This window comes from Saccoglossus kowalevskii, chromosome 17, assembly GCF_978046115.1.
Source record: "Saccoglossus kowalevskii chromosome 17, keSacKowa6.1, whole genome shotgun sequence".
NCBI lineage: Eukaryota > Metazoa > Hemichordata > Enteropneusta > Harrimaniidae > Saccoglossus > Saccoglossus kowalevskii.
Window position 1 is genome coordinate 1,091,942 of NC_140657.1, and position 18,112 is coordinate 1,110,053.

General features: G+C 38.5%; 1 protein-coding gene across 2 annotated transcripts in view; it reads right to left on the reverse strand.

Annotated features, from left to right (window-relative positions):
• The window catches only part of LOC102807501 (syntaxin-binding protein 1-like), a 71,223-nt gene that overhangs the window by 20,640 nt on the left and 32,471 nt on the right, over nt 1-18,112 (reverse strand). For both annotated transcript variants that reach the window (XM_085492210.1, XM_085492209.1), the window contains exons 9-11: nt 9,878-9,985; nt 7,705-7,834; nt 7,172-7,252 (exon numbers count right to left, since the gene is read on the reverse strand). In XM_085492210.1, coding sequence (XP_085348336.1) covers nt 7,172-7,252; nt 7,705-7,834; nt 9,878-9,985 — 319 coding nt within the window. The remainder of the gene's footprint in view (nt 1-7,171; nt 7,253-7,704; nt 7,835-9,877; nt 9,986-18,112) is intronic.

Genomic DNA, 18,112 nt, shown 5'->3' on the forward strand with positions numbered 1-18,112 from the left:
ACATTTGTATCTGATCGTCAAACAAGTACTTGTCCACATTGAGAGATATTGCTCTGGAACAGCATTAATTAAAACAAAATCAGCTATTTTGAATACATGTATATATCTATAAGATGATGTATAATGAATATATAAAATTTGAAGATAATTGATCAGTCAAAGCATGTCAGAGATATGGCTCTAGAAGCCCATTCATTAAAACAAAATGGCCACCAGTCAGCCATTTTTAATCCAATCTGAAAAATAAAATAGCATGCATTAGGAATCCATAAAGTCTAACGCATGTACTAAGTTTGAACAAAATCCATCCATAAATGCTTGATATTTGATGATTTTTTAGCACAAAAATGGCCACCATTTGGCCATTTTTAATAGGATCGTTGAACCAATATATCCGTCCATCTATGACATGATGTATAATGAATATTTAAAATTTGAACATAATCAGTCAAAGCAAGTCAGAGATATGGCACTAGAACCACATTCATTAAAGCAAAATGGCCGCCAATTGGCCATTTTGAATCTCATCTGAAAAACAAAATGATGTGCATCAAGCTCCTATAATGTCCAATGTATATACCGAGTTGAACAAAATCCATCTGTAAACAGCCGAGAAATGCTTAATTTTGATGATTTTTCAGTACAAAAATGGCTGCCATTCAGCCATCTTGAATTAGATCGTGAAACAAATTGATGTGCATATGTATAATGTCAAGTATGATGTATGTGTGCAATCTGATTAAAATCTGATGTAGTGTACGGGCTTTAATTATTTTGACTATAAACTTATTTTAATTTTATTTTTTATTATATTTGTTATTAATGCCCTTTTATTTTATTATTTTACTTTGATTTTGAGATTTTATTTTTTTATAATTCCGCCCTACCTACATCTGATCCGACGCCTATGTAAGTCCCGTTCAAATCTCGCGTAAGTAACAGCCAATCACAGCCCCCCTTTTATACAGGCTGTCGGTTGCTTACTTTTCAGTGTATACGGGCAATCTTTCTGTACATTATATTTTGCCCACTTGAATAAACCATTAATAGAAAATTGCTAGTATATTTTTATTTGCAAAAGAAATTCCACAGGATTTTACAATTTTTGTCATTACATTGAATATTTTTTTCACTTCCAACAAATGTGTACACTTCCAGATACATCTTCGCCAGCCAAGGTTCGTTCATTCAGTCATGCTTCAATTTTACATCACTGAGCATAATTATCTAGAATGAAAGCAAAAAAAAAAAAAATAAGTAAATCGTAATGATTAGAACATAGTAAACAATGCAAACTGATTTTAAATTGTACAACGGTCACCGGCCCACGGCATCGACGCAGAAAATTGGAGCAAACAAATATTTCCTGATCAATTGCGATGTGTTCCAAATAAAAAATATTTTATTCCAGTCAAAATCAGCTCAATTACTTTAATAAAGAGTTATTGTATAATGTACAAAATGTTGATACAATTTGATGAATATTTACAGCTTCAATACCGTAGACGATTTTGGCCCGATCGTCAACAAAACATCACCAGTCTCCAGGGCAGGCGACTGGAAAAAGACACTGGTGTTCGGTCGAACCGGTGGAAACAAAATCAACACTCCCAGAATAACTATACGGAATAACGATCTAAAGTCGAACCATTCGAGTCACAATATTAACATAAAAATGACTTTCGTTGCATTTGACAATGATAAACTTACCGAAAAGCTGTGTTATTCACGGTCGCTAACGTTGGTATAATCCGCCATTTTATTTGAGTGTGTTTGCCACCCGGTGACGTCATCATGTGCCCAATAGAAGGAGGTATGTGATTCGTTGACTAAAATCGTCGATAGTGGGTCTCGTTGAAATCTCGTTACATAGGCGTCGGATCAGATGTAGGTAGGGCGGAATTAAAAAAAATCACAAAATCAAAATCAAAGTAAAATAATGAGATAAAAGGGCATTAATAACAAAAGTAATAAAAAATAAAATTAAAATAAGTTTATAGCCAAAATAATTAAAGCCCGTACACTACATCAGATTTTAATCAGATTGGTATGTGTGAAGTTTGATTGTTATTGGTCCAGGCATTTCTAAGATACAGAAAGCACGAAGGTCAAAACATAAGTCCCCGTTTTCAGGCTGCATTTGAACGGGGACTAAAAAACTCCAAATGACAAGTCATTGAAAATGACACAGTCCCCGTTAAATTTTTAAAAGTTCTCTTTGTGCTCGTCATATTAAAGTGGAGGGGTTGTCGCGAGCATGTCCTTGAAACTTGAGTCCAAAGTGGCAAATACAACAGATTGTTTAGTCACACCAAATTTGAACACATGTTGCATGACAACCCCTCCGGTTTAAAACATAGCAAAGAAAAACATAGATCACAAGTGAAAGCATGTCCAAGTTATCACATTTTAAACAAACAAGATGGCCGCCAGTCGGCCATATTTGATCAAATTGCAAATTGAATTGACATGTACATGTATCCATTTATGACATGCTAAATATCAATGAAAATGATACATGGGTGACAGAGATATAAATCTTTGATCTGATTATGAAACAAAGTGACATGTATGATGTATGTGCCAAATACGAATGAAAATGGTACATAAATCCTGGAAATATAGTAGTAAGACCAAAAAGTCAGATGGCTGTCAATCGGCCATCCTTGATCCGATTTTGAAACAAATTGTCATGGACATGTATCCTAAGATATATAAAGCATATGCCAAATTTGAATGAAAACTAACAAAGCATGTCCAAGATACCACATTTAAAAAAAAAAACAAGCTGCCTGCCAGTCGACCATCTTTAATTCAATTGCGATAGAAACTGTCATGGACATGTATACTAACATGTATAATCTATATACCAAGTTTGAATGAAAATTGACAAAGCATGTCCAAAATACAACATTTTCAAAAAACAAGTTGGCTGCCAGTCGGCCATTTTGAATCGAATCACTAAACCACTGCATGTGCATATGTCCCACATAAAGTACTAGGCACATGCAAAGAATGAACAGAATTGGTCCAAAGGATTCTAAAATATGACTCCAGGCGGACGAATGCACCGACGGACGCAGGCACAGACAGACAGACAGACAGATGGACAGATGCACGAACGGTCGGAGGACATGTATCCTAACATGTATAATCTATGTACTAAATACTAAATATATACTCTGCAAAAAATGCAACTCTCCACTTTCTAATCTCTTGTGAATAAAAAGAAGAAATGGAGAAACTATATTTTGAATTCAGCAATAATCTTCTTGATTTGAATAGTACTGACAGTACAAACACATTTGTTACCTTCATGAATAATACTTCATTTGTTAGAAGTATTCCTCTAATATTTTTATGTTAACATGATTGTTATGGTGTAATAACGATTATTATTATACATCTGTCACCGTAACGCCATAAGTTACAGCGTGTTGTAATTTTGTGGTATTTTACAGGGTATTTTCATCCTATCATATTGGGAAATGCAAATTCCAAATATGGAATGATTACGCGCTTATTAAGCGTCCTCTAATAATAAAAACAAATATGGCTGCCACCAGGGTTTGAACGGACTCCACACAAAGAAGTTTGCTGATTTTGGATTTCGACATTCCCATGATGTAACCTTGCAAGGAAAAGATGCATAATAATAAGGTTATTACAAGAAGGGATTTTTTTAAACAAGGGAACAGGGGCGCAGCGCCCTCCTGCCATGGCCATGCGCCCCTTACCCTGGGGAGCAGATCCTCTGGCAACCATAAAATTCTGATTGACCAGTCTGATAGTAATTTTGGCCCCAAGGAAGCCATAGAATGCTCCATTTTAATTTAGAATTATCAAAAACTCCACACCCTGGTAGGGAGAACCCTATCTCCCCAACTGAATTGCAGTGCTCCCTCTTGTAGTTTTTTTCTAGAAAAAACCCTGAATGAGGATACCTCAAAGTATGCACTCAGACAGCGCTCAGACGTTGTATCGACCTCCATTGCGTGATACTCCCACTGTACGGTCTTCATGCATACTTTGAGGTATCCTCGTAATAACCTCATATTATTATAATCATCTGAAGAATCAAACTAATTATTATGAAAATTACTTATGAATATGCAAGTAAATTTCAACCAAATTCTAATCAGGTCTACAGATTGTCCAAAAACATCTACTAGAGGTAACACCTCAGCAAAATTAAATGACCACTCGACAAATTCGCAAATGGTGGTTACATAAATTTTAAAATAATAATATTATTAAGATTGTTTGCTAAGCACTGCACAATAGTGCAACAATGTGCAGCAAAACGATAAACGGAGAGGCTAAAGAAGCTCTTTGAAAATAAAACATGCTGTACTATATGAACACGCTTTATGCTACAATATTAGGTAGGTAATTAGGAAGTAATAAAAATAAACTAATCTACAAAAACAGAATATCAATAGAAAAAACATTAAAACAACTCCTTGTAAAAGAAAGATGTATAATTTTATTAATTCTGTATTTGTTGTCTAATTTCAAAGCACTTGTTGATATACTGTGCTACCTGGATGAACATCATTATTTAACAGTGCAGTGAACTGTTCTTCAGGAGGCAGGTTGTGAAAGGAGTCAATCACATCAGTCGTGGTATCAAACACAACACTGTCTGTCACTGTATTTGGGACACTCCACCATAAAATGAAATTCATTTTCAATGGTACCTTGATTACACATGTCACAAACCCTGTTATTGAGTGGAGTACAATTGTGAGGGCATGGTCACTCAGATAGAACTTAGCCAGACCAGTTCTCAAATCAATGTTTTTGATATTGATGAGATATGGTTCCATACTGATATTGAATTTAAATGTTCTGTAAGTTCAGACTTTTCACGAATATCACTGTAAATTGTTTATTTCCAATGAGATGTAAATTTATGTTTGAGGGTGGACTTGATATTTATTTCTGCTGAAGTTAATTTATCGCTTTTTATAAATTAAACATTCCTGTTTGATATTCTTCAGCAAGTCTGTAATTTCAAAATAACACTTAGTTTTTAGGCTTTTATTAACTGAAAAAGCTTCTTTAAGAAAAACATTTTTGGTATTTTGAATGCGGTTGTAATATTTTATTAATTGATTTTTAATAAATATATCCAAAGGGTATCTCCCTAACTCGCTGTAAATTCCCATAATTGGGGTTTTTTGGGAAACTTGAAGGAGATATCGACAGTATTGAATATTGATGTCCTCAACTGGTGATTTGGATGAGAACTCGTCACCCCACACATCGCAAGTAGACATAAACAAGTAGCAGTCGTATTAATTTGTCAAAAAGGGATTGTGACAAGGTGATGGACAAATTGTGTATTGCGCCTTAATAGTTTTGAGAGAAAACAGTGGTTTTTGAGCCTTCTTTTAAGGTGCTTTAGAACTTCATTTGCACTGATTATTGAGCCCAGATAATTAAATGTTTTGACTGTCACAATTTCACTGCCACCTAGAAAGAAAGTGTCACTGTTTAGACATCTGTTTGATTTGTTAAAAACTAATACTTTAGCTTTTTCTGGGTTTACAGTTAATTGCTATTTATTAACATACTCTGACAAGTTATCCAGACATTGATAATCACTTTTGTGATCTTTGGTGATATTTAGGAATTTCTTGATACTTTTTGGCTGCACCACACAGCATTCTGATTGATTCATAACTGGCTTGACCTATCAGGTCATGATATGCAGTTTCAGGTCAACTAGTACATGAAAAAAACACATTGCAAACTTTGTTTTTTACAGTAAGTGTTTGCATGAGACCAAAACATTCACTTACAATTAAACTAAGTTTAATTGACTATGATTGATCAGCCGGATTGACAGAAGAGGTAAAGAGGAAACCATGCGGGAGAGGGAGAATTCACTGACGATGAGACATGGAGACGCCAACTTTCAGTTTTTCCAACCGTGTCCCCTCGTCAGTGAGTTATCCCTCTCCCACATGGTTTCCTCTTTACCTCTTCTGTCAATCCGCGAGCGCACAACCAGTTATCTCAAATTGACTAATAACGTGAATGAATCATGCATGGCACAGTCCCCGTTAGTTATCAAATTTAAGATATATAGTTTTGTTTATAGTAATATAGCTGGAATATAACCATGTCAGGAATATGATTTTTTAACATTAAAATGATTGACATTTGTATCTGATCGTAAAACAAGTACTTGTCCATATTGAGAGATATTGCTCTGGAACAGTATTCAAAATCAGCCATTTTGAATACATGTATATATATAAAATGATGTATAACGAATATATAAAATTTAAATATAATAAGTCAAAGCATTTAAGAGATATGGCTCTAGAAGCCCATTCATTAAAACAAAATGGCCGCCAGACAGCCATTTTGAATCCGATCTGAAAAATAAATGATGTACATCAGGAACCCGTAATGTCTAATGTATGTACCAAGTTTGGACTGCGTCCGAACGGGGACTAATAAGCAGAAAATACAGATTAATCATAACAAATAATAGGTCACTCATCAATGTGACAAATAAACACTGGGTATGGTACAATACAATCAGAACTATTTTCTAAGCTGCATCACATGCGCTCCTTGATAGCTAAGTGTAGAACTATTTCACAACTCAACAACTTGTACATGTATGATCAGTCATAAAACAACGTATCCTCCATGTTTTGCTAGCATAGAAATTACACATGGTTACACTCACATGCAAATTTTTGCCAGTAAAACAACATGACCACATTGCATAACTATTCATTCAATGCAACTAAGCAATCTATTAAAAAAACTTTTCTATACTTTTCATTATCAAAAAAATTATAACCAATGCATATTTAAAATCACTGAATAATGTTTTTTTTATCACAAAGGCTCGGAACATATGAAAATTACTACACTCGTTTAATAAATCCGATATTACACGGTCACTCATTGGAGATCCTCTATTTATCACATGGAAATAAACACATTTTTTTGTTTGGACTGTAAATTCTTTGTTCTATTTTTGAACCAAATGGATGCCTCTCTGTTGCCTGACGTCTAAATTAGAATACCTATGATAGGTTATATACCTACAGTACTGTGTGTAATAATCCTTGGCAGTGACGATATTACCAGCAAGTTAAATATTATGGGAAATATATAACATATAAATAAGGTGTTAACATACCTGTTCCACTTTGCACAGTTTATCAACATATCCTTGATAATGTTTCATGCAGTCTTCAGCCAAGTGCAGATGAGTTGCATACTGAAAAAACAAAACAATCACAGATTTCAATTCAATGTTTATGATCAGTACTCAAAAATAGACTGCCATTCTCTGGTTAATAAATAATTTCAAAACATCAGTCTTGGTCAAAATTAATAAACAATATTCAGTGACACAGCACAGTACAATATAAGCATAATAGAATTCTAACTGGTTTAGAAGTAGTTTTAAAAAAAAATGAAAAAAAAACCAAACAAATATTCGATAAGATGAAAAGCAGGAATACATTTTCATTAAACAGATATCAAAGCAATCAGGCTTAAAAACAAACATTGGGAACAAAAATGGTTACCGGTACAGGTCGACTATATTTCAGCAAAACCCAAAACTAAATTGATTTCCATGTGTAATCATTATGTCTCTTACTCAATCTGTCAAAGCATGTCAGATGTAGAATGAGATGAATAACTCATGAGGGATTCTATATCTACCTTGCTCAGTTCTTTCTGATATTGTGGCATCTTTTTTAACATCACAGAAAGATCTCGTACTGAGGTTTTATCCCCACTTGAAGACAGTTTCTTGTTCTCAGCAAACTTCTTTAACATTTTAGTAACTTGCCTAAATTATAAGTAATAAAGATAAGTAGAATACAAAAGAATATTGAAAGATAAGGAGGGATTACATTTGGGTTGCATTGGGAAAATACGGACGAAATGGTTATATTGGTGGTTACATGCCAAACAGAAAGGTTAAATCAGACAGAATTGTTATATTAAGGTTGCTAGTATGTTAAGAAAGAGAGACATAGAAAACAGGGAAAGAAGGGTGATTTCATATTCAAACACCTGGGTCAAACCTGGGTTAACCTGGGTTTACCCGACCTGCCCTATTCAGACCTACTAGACCTAAAATATGCAAATTAGTAGTAGGTTTGAACCTAACCTCCGGATTAACTGCCCATTAACGCCCCCACTGAAAACAAACAACAGAGAACAAAGAAGACAGACCTAGGGAAACCTAGGTTTTTCTTACAATACTGTTTCAGCCTGGTTTCAGTCGGAAAAAAAATAAGATGTATACTATGGTGAAGTGTTAAGAATGAGCAGCTTCTTAGGATAAATTACTTGCGTTATATATATATTTGGCATAGTCAGTAAAATATGTTTATCCATGGAGCGAACTTGTACATTTTGTCCGCAACAAGTACGGTCAGTTTTGTGTCCATGTCAGTTCACAAATTCATAGAACACATTTTTTGGTTAAGTTTGTAAAGTCTGTGAGACTGCGAGTTATCAAAATATGATGAAAGTATTAAATCGATAATGGCAACATTGTTTTCTACGAAGGCATCTGAAAACCACAGTCCCTCTATCACTGTGTCAAAACTAAAGTTGGGGCTAATGCTACGACTCCGGCGCTACGACCACCGTAACATGGGTATTTATCGCTGCCGATATCTTACTTTTTTGTGACAAAATGCACACATTTCGAACCCCCGGTTAATTAAAAATAAACGATTATTTTAGAAAATACATCGAAGCACAGTGCCTTGAGGGACTGTGGGCGAAGTAGGCAGCGAGATATTGTTTTAAACACCGCAGAAAATCATGCACTCAACGCAGCCATCTTGGTTACCTCAATCAGAATTCCCCCTTGTCACCCAGCATGCATCGATTGCGATATCGCAACGTGCACTGTGTCGCCTTGGGCGACGGTCTTAGGTACAAGGCACTCTATGAATGAGGTATTTTCAGAGGTCGGGGTTCGTTTTTTATAAGCAGTCTCGTCTGCAGATGAATAGGCGTAAATAATCAGCGCGAGTCCATTTAATTTATTATTAAATTTTCTGTTTTGATACTTCGTGTCACTGGAAATTGAATAAGAAAAACTGCAAATAACCGATGTGCAGCAAATCGAAATAAATTTTCATGGCGTACGCTGCATTTGTTTTTCCGGATTTTGCGATGCCGCACTCCTGAAAGAACTGTTTGAAAATTGAACGCGCAACAGTAGTAAAGGCTTGAACACAGTAGCGTAAGTCTCAAGTGCAACTTTGTATCAACAAATGTTCGTCTTTTGATACTTATTAGCTGTCAGAGACACATATCAATTGTCTAGCCCAATGAAAAGTCTGAATCACGTCCTCTGCTCAACTTGCGACTCGAGCATAACAGTTTATCAAAACAAAACAATTTATTCAGCACGCTGTTTACCGATATACAAGAGTGTTTTTTTAGGCAAGGCACACGGTAAAATGACTACTGTACACCAATAAATCAACACATTTTAGAGACAACTATCTAGTCTTCAAAAAGCAATGTAAACTCTGTCAATCCTAAAAATAAACAACAGCTTGAATGAGGTGTGAATGAGATCGGTTCGAACCGCAGTTTTTATGCAAATTCGTGCGGTCGTCCTGAACCGCACTGTCTATTGTTTAAACTTACGAACCGCAAAACTGGGTTTTGTTTGGGCGGTTTAGGGCGGTTTGGGTTTTCGTAGGTTTGACCCGCATGTTTGAATATGAGATCACCCCTAAGAACACAAAGGCTCATGGGTAGACGCTCGTTTGTAAAAAATAACATGCTATGGCCACACAGGTGATGCTTTAAATACAAAAAATATTGTGAATAGCTTTGTGGGTGAGAGTTAATAACTTACTGTGACACTACAGCAATATGTTGATGTCTTAATTCAAGCCAAACTTCATCTGATTCATCCAACAACACTTCTTTATCATTCATGTCTCTTCCACTGGCTGGTTCATATCTACAAAATAAAATGGTTACAAACAATTATACTAATTCATACAAGCCAAAGGAAAACATGTACAGTGTTCAATATAATATTGAGGGGACTTGCATCATGCAAACCATAGATGTCAAGTCTACAGTAAAACAGTTCTTTAGGTCTTGTGTCACTAATCAACCAATCACCATTCATAGCCCTCAATTTAAATGCCTACCAATGAAATTTTTTAAATATTTTTTTCAAAGGTGCACCCTGTTTGAGGGCATGCATCACCTGGGTCAAAGGTGAGACTAACATTAGGTCTTTTGTTTATGACTTAGTGGCTATGTACCTGTGGGTTTATTCTGTGTGTATTTGGATGTTCTTATCTAATTTTTCCAGTAATTTCTCTAGCTGCAATCCAAATACAGTAGGTGTGTCTTGTTTACCTGGGATTTGCAAGAGTTTGAGCTGGCCAATATGTCAGCTTTTTTCATGTGGTTGATTACTGACATGTTGATTTCCCTTTTAAGAGCCATGTTTTCTACTTTGTTTATCATTTTCATATAGCAATCTCGTCATATGTTAACATTGTCGTCTATGGAGTTTCAATTAGTGGTATGAGTCCTGAAGGAACAGTTTGCCTAGGACCACCTGAGGTTGTTGTTTTAACCATAATTATGGCTCTATTCACTGGAATTTAGTCATTTTTGGCAGATCTCATTTAACATAATCAAAGTTTACTTTGACCTAATTATTATATGTTTTGACTTCTCTTGACCTTGTGTCACACCTTGTTTTCACGCCCAATTTAATTAGCTGATGTTTTACAGATTAGGAGATTTGTTCCTTTTGTTTTATCCTGGAACATGTATTTTGTCCCATGTTTACAGGGTTTTAGTACAGAGTTTATTAGGTCACTCGATACGTATGCGAGGTTTGGATGATTGCGTATTTTATTTCATATTTCATAATCACATAGTTGTACCCAACGCGTCATCATGATAAACCGCAGGATTTCAAATTGTTGAGACTTTGTACTGCACACGTGCAGTTGGAAGCCACGAGACCACCATTGGTAGAAACTTTCTTACCCGGGCATTCAAGAAACATCCCAATTTCAGCCTGAATTAACTATCAAATCAGTGCCAGACCGTATTGCAGGAAGCGCCGAACACCAGAGCGACTGCAAGTAACCTGATTGAACAGCTGAAGCACACCCGGAGGTGAGAGTCGCTGATGAACTTTCTACCGCCTTCCATGGAAATCGTCGCCCAGCTTCAAGTTTCACCGACATTTGTCGAGACGAACTGCTAACCATCGCTAACAACAGCACCGACCAGCGTTTCGAAAAATTGTGGCGAGTGTATTCCTGGAACTGTGGCCAACGTAGAAGATTCGCTGGAGGTTTGTACAAACTAACTGTAACTACGATCGTGTGCTCCCGCTCCATGTAGTTTGAATTCAACGATAACTGTAAACAATCGCAACCGAAGAGCGTGGGTTATTTAGCATATTACAGTACAGTTCTCGCGGAAGCTTTGGCTTTTGTGGCATCATTGTCGCCTACGCATCGCATCATTGTGGCATCAGCTTCGCGTCATTGAAAATTGAAGCTGTGTTCGCCTCGCTATTTTGTGGCATCATCGTGGCCTCAGCTTCGCAGTCTCATGGCATCAACATGGCATCAGCTTCAACTTATTGTGGCATGAGTATGACCACATTATTTGCACGCAGAAGGGCAGTAGACAAAAACATGTACAGAAGTTCGATATGTAATTGAATTGATTTGAAATTCAAGACGAATAAAATAATATGATCAAGAGTAAAATGACATTTTAAAAAGATATCTTGTTTAATTATTTTAGTGTTGCAAGTATTGGGCACCAAAAACTTTGCGAAGTACATTACAATCGGCAAGGTGACGAGTTTCATATTGACTGGAAGGAAAATCGTGATAAATTCAAATCACACGATGCAATCGTCATTCTGATACAACACAATTTGCTGTATACGAAGTGAAACTGTTCTTGTTATAAAATTTACCTTTTTTCGCTCATTTTATTTGCTGCTAGAAGAGCAGATTCAGATTCCTCATTTCGGTGGTATTTTTCTGTGTTTCTTTTAGTTTTTGCCGAGTCCGACCCCATGCCCGGACTACTAAAACAAAGCAATACACACGTACGCCGCCTGGTGCGTCGGCGCCAGTCATCTTGATACAAAGTTCCAAAACAAGTGCGTACATTTCCAACATATGATTGGATGGTTGTGGTGGCGTCGGTCTGGTAAAATTTGACAACCAATTCTCAAAATTAAGTCACGATCAGTGATCTGAGCTCGATCTATACGTACTTTAAAAGTATTCTCACAAACATATTTTCGAATGAAAACGAGCCACATGCCCTGTAAAAAATCGAATTAGCACTTGACATGCAGAAATAATTTATTGGGCTTCAGAAGAAAAAACGTGTCCATTTAGTGTGGCCGTAAATATTTGGTCACCAGCCGATGAACAATTTGAAAATCATGATTCACACGGAAGTCCTTTGATACTGAAAATCATCGACCCCAGTCTGGTTTACCTTATTTCCCAACTTGCAAAACTGATTTGTATCTCAGCCCTGTTTTTTTTCTTTCTTTTTTTTGAACTGAGGTAAAATCCCATCCGTTTGTCAAAATATACGGATGTTTTTCAGTGAATAATTGCGAAGCCTATCACAGCACAAAAAAAACTTTGTGAATCGACGATGGAGATTGGATGGTACGACGACCCTTCAATTTGCGTTAAATATGTTTTGTTACAACATCATTGATTGGCTGAGAGTCACCTGATCGGAGCACGACCTGGGTCACAGAACCATATTAGTCCGTATTATCAACAGGACTTTGCGAGAAAACCACACCCACATTTTCAACCATTTTAGCGCGGAAGTTGCAAACAAATGTCGAAAACTCGTGAATTTTATGAATTCGAATAAAATAAAGCTAGCGATTCGTAAGACTGGTTAATAATATATCCCCCGATACTCTTCGATCTTTTTATTTCAAGGTGAGAAATGGATACTAGTAGTTGAAGTTCCATCGATTTCAAGGCGACTATTTAACTGCGACAACTCTACGCTCTGTTGTAGTTTCGCGAGGTAAAACAAAAATACAATAAATAGTACTTGTTTAATTATTTGGTTGTACAGCCCGCAAATTACGGGACATGATCCCCATGAATTGCGATAAATAAATGCTGATTGTGTTGAATGAAGGACGTCGGGACCGTTTGGAGAAACAAATTACGGTCGGTAGACATTTCAAACAAATGAAATTATTAACGAAAGACGTGATTTTTCTAGATATTTACGATCATATGGTCATACCAAATATATACAAAATTGACAAATACACAAAGAGATGTAATAGTAGGTCATTTTTATTTTAGCCTTAGAAATATTTTCTTTCACTCAGTCCACGTCCATGCGTGGGAATTTTATTTAGCTTCATGGTCCTTCGGCTTGTCTTCTGCTTGGGGGGAAACAACAACAATAAGGAAAAGAAACCCAGACAACCATGTTGTACTTCAGTTGAATACATTTTGTAGCAGTGCGTCACGTCGGAATATTGTCTAAAATAAAATATTCAATCCCAGCCAAATCTAGGTCAAAGGGTCAGATTGCGTGCGAGGAAGTCCTTCGATACTGAATATCATTGACCCCAATCTGGTTTACCTTATTTCCCAACTTGCAAAACTGATTAATTATCTCAGCCCAGTTTTTTTTTTTCTTTTTTTGAACTGAGGTCAAATCCCAGCCGTTTGTCAAAATATACCGATGTTTTTCAGTGAATGATTGTGAAGCCTGTCACAGCACAGTGAATCGACGCCGGAGATTGGATTGGTAAGACTGGTTAATAATATTTCCCCCGATGCTCTTCGAATTTTTAATATTTTATTTCAAGGCGAGAAATGGATAATTGAAGTTTCATCGATTTCAAGGCGACTGTTTCACTGCGACAACTCTACGCTGTGTTGTAGTTTCACGAGGTAAAAAAATATATATAATAAATAGTACATGTTTAATTATTTGGTTTTACAGCCCGCAAATTACGGAACATGATCCCCATGACATACGATAAATAAATGCTGATTGTGTTGAATAATGGACGTCGGGACCGTTTGGAGAAACCAACGGGGATCGATATTCCAAACAAATTATTGGGTCAGGGTCGGTAGACATTTCAAACAAATGAAATTATTAACGAAAGACGAGATTTTTCCAGATATTTACGAAAATACTGTCACAACAAATATATGCAAAATTGACAAATACACAAAGGGATATTAGGTTTTATTTTAGCCTTAGAAATATTTTCTTTCACTCAGTCCATGCGTGGGACTTCTATTTAGCTTCATTGTCCTTCGGCTTGTGTTCTCTTTGGGGGAAATAACAATAATTATACAAATCGTAAACTCAACACAGTCAGGAAAAGAAACCCGGACAATCATGTCGTACTTCTGTTGAAATACATTTTGTAGCAGTGCGTCACGTCAGAATATTGTTTAAAATAAAATAGTCAATCCCAGCCAAATCTAGGTCAAAGGGTCAGATTGCGTGCATATAATTATAGATAGTTAAAACAAAAAGTATTTGAACTTTTGACGGTTGTTTAATATCTATGCACGGTTACTAAACTAGGAACCGTGATCTATGAAAACCAGAAAATTGTTAGTAGTCCGAATTTTTGCACAGTCGAAAATAAAGCGGAAATTCAACAAGCGGTCGCAAAAGCGAGCGATTGAAAAGCGGAAGCGGGCGAGAGGTTGGGCGAAATGAGTTCTGTACTTCTTTGTTTGATGAAGCGATGCTGATGCCACATTGTCGCCATAATGAGGCCACAATGAAGCGAAGCGATAACCGCCTAACTTTTTAATGTCACGACATTGAAGCGATGCTGAAGCCATAACAATGCCATAATGATGTGATGCTGAAGCGAAGGTGAAGCTGAAGTGAAGCCAAAGCTTCCGCGAGAACTGTACTGTAGTATACTGATAAATAGTTATTCTTTCAGTTATACATTTTACCCAGATTTATTCAGTATTTTGCTTTTATACGATTTACATGAATACTGTTGAACTGTGTTGTATTTTTATGCAGTAGATCATTTAGTCCTGGAGAGGTCAGTGACACTGAGTGACCTTGGATACGGTAACTAAACAAACTAGGTGAAGTCAGTTTTACCATGTGTCCACGTTATTACAAGTTGTTAGTGATGGAACTAGTCCTGAACTATTTCATTTCATGTTCTCCGTTGTTCCTATATTGTTCAGTGGATATATACTCCATTTGACTGTTGCTATAGAGACGAATAGCATTGAATATCTGAGACATATCAGCTGCTATAGGAATTATTATTGCATTGTGTGATTTACTATGCGCTCATTGATGACAGTGTCAAATAACGAATAAACGACACGTCCTGACTTCTCGGGTCTTTTGGTCAATGTATTTGATGTGTCTTTGCATATTATATTTTTATAATTATTATCATTAGGATTACAGCGCCCTCTATGGTCGCAACTGTTCTCAAGTCCAGACAACAGAATTATACCGAATCAAGGAAGTACGACATTAAAGCTTATTGTTTATTTAAATTTTTTTTGTGTGCACAGTCTGGAGTGTAACACTTGCATAGATCTGATAATTATGAGGTTGTGTGTTCAAGCACACATTTCGAGAGATCAGCTCCATTTATATGGCAGGTGAAGTGCAAAGTAACTGAGATTATTACATATGTACTACAGTTTATTATGATTCTTCCTTGAAATCAAAATCGGTATTTCCACACCTCATATGCAAATGAGGTCTGAGAGCAAACAAAGTATTCCCTTCACGAGTACTGTTTATTCACTACGTTCAATTACCCACCATAGACTCCGGTCAGTCAAAATGACTATTTTGAACTGTAGGCATTAATCAGCGATTCTGCCGGTGACGGAGAGATAGAATCCAGGTCAGGGGAAGCCCCATGACCTCAAGATTCTTTTACCCCTTATGTCACGAACCCACGTGACCGAGGCCACCTGGCAGCGCCACAGGTAGCCGTCCTTCACTCTTAATTTCTCTCCGCCTCGAGTGGAGATGAAATCTAGCGAGCTCTGCTGGATCGCCTGCTTTTTTTCCTGTCCGGATTTATAGCTCGGGTTGTTGCCGCTGCTCGGCATCCGACATGGTAGCTGGTAGGATAAGTTTTCCTTGTCTTTTTTTACCCTTGTGTCGTTTTCCCCTTTGTGTGTAGTATTTTTCACAGCAAAGAAATCAAAATCTGGCGCCACTACGTAGTCACATGTTGATTTCATGGCGGCACCTTTTACAACTGTAATTCGTCTCCCTCATGCATGTCGTCTTTTATTTTTAATGTATTTAGCAATATATCGATGTAATGACAGCTCCAAGGCTCGCTGCCTTTTTCTTCCGGTCTTCTCGTCTTCCGAGCCGACCGTACAGTGGTTTATTCAGAATCTACCAGCATAGAACCCGCATCCAAGATGCTTTGTCGTGGCTACGTGTGGGTTTCGGGGGGTTTTTTTTGCGTGAAAGCGTGTTTTTTTCACTGGAGTTCTGAGGCCTGAGATTTTCTTTCAGAGCCATCAAAATCGCTGACACTGACCGCGTCACAGCAAGGTCGCGTGTCCAGTAAACAAATCGGTTAAAGTGAGTTGCGTGTTTTGCATGAGTGGAAAGTCCTCACGCTCGGCTACCGGTACTTCATGTACCGGGACGTCGAGTAAGAGACCCGACGGCGGAGGTACCGATATTTTCTCGGTCTCCCCCGCTGATCGGAGGGCATCCTCACAGTCTGTTTTTTCAGGCGGTGTTTTTTACCTGATTTTACCGGCTGCAGCGAGGCTGTGCCCCTGGAGGCTTTCCTCCTATGGGGCCCGTTGCGGGTCTCTTCGTGGACCCTTCCTCGCACGGCGCCGAGTTTGCCTCCGAGTTGAGGGCTTTGGTCGAAGGACTGTCGGGGCAATTGCATCCCTGGCAGGCCGGGTAGATCAGACGCAGTCGGAGCAAGCTGTCTCCACTGTGTCCCCTCGGTGGGCAAGCAGGAAGAGACACGAAAGCATGTTTGCATTCAAACACGTCTCTTCCGGGGAACCCCCGTTCCCAGTCACGGCTCTCCCACTATTTTGGGGGGTGGCCGAGGCTCAGGCTAATTGCACCGGTCCTTCTCTGGATCCGCGGGCACTGAATGCCAACGGGGTGCTGGCAGCCAAGTCTCCGATCTTGGGGCAGGGCTTTCAGGGCAGGGCACCCCCCCCCCCACTTTCAGCCAGCTAGGCTTCGTCACGCGGTCACGGTACAACGGTAACGAATTTATCCTTGTGTCCGGTCCCCGCTGTGGGTTTTGACTCCTTTCTTACCGACCCACGGGCGTCCCCAGACGGAACCGACCCTGTCATGAGACGCACAGTCGAACACGCTCCCTCTCACATATTTTAAGTTAAAGGAGACGCATTCGCTCGCGTTGGATACAGCCGGTACTCCGGGCGGTCCCTCAGAGTCTTCCATCTGTATGACTCGGTGAGCCACGCTTTTGGGGTGAGGCGGAGTATCATCGATCCCAGTGATACGATGTATATACCACCTAAGGTTGCTTCAACGCTTATGGGATCACGGGCGTCGGGATCCAAAGCACATCTCTCCCCTGTCCGTCTGAGTGCGGAGTGGGGCGCAGAGCACGCAAACGGTGTTGATGGGCGGCATTGGTCAGCCGCCGAGGATGTAATGCTTAAGGCCCCCAGGTGGGGATAACGTTAGGCAACACTTCCCACTGGACCAAACGCTACCCAGTCGGTGTGTTTCGGGATCAGACCCCATAGCGTGGGATGAGACCAAAACGCCCCCAACCGGATTCCAAGGCTCCTTCCCCAGACCCCGGTACCACGAATTTGGCAAACCGGGCAAAGGGGGATAGCCGCGTTCCATGGGTGTCTTTGCCAATTGAGGACGACCCATCTAGCCCTGAGGGCAGAGTTACTTGAGCGTATTATTATGCGTGCCCAGCACTCTGGTGACCTTGGAGGCAGAACGCACCAGCCTCCTAGACCAGGCGACATTTTTACTGGTGGGCCACCGCACATCTACGTGCGACATCCCCTAGTGTTGCCTGGCTCGCTTG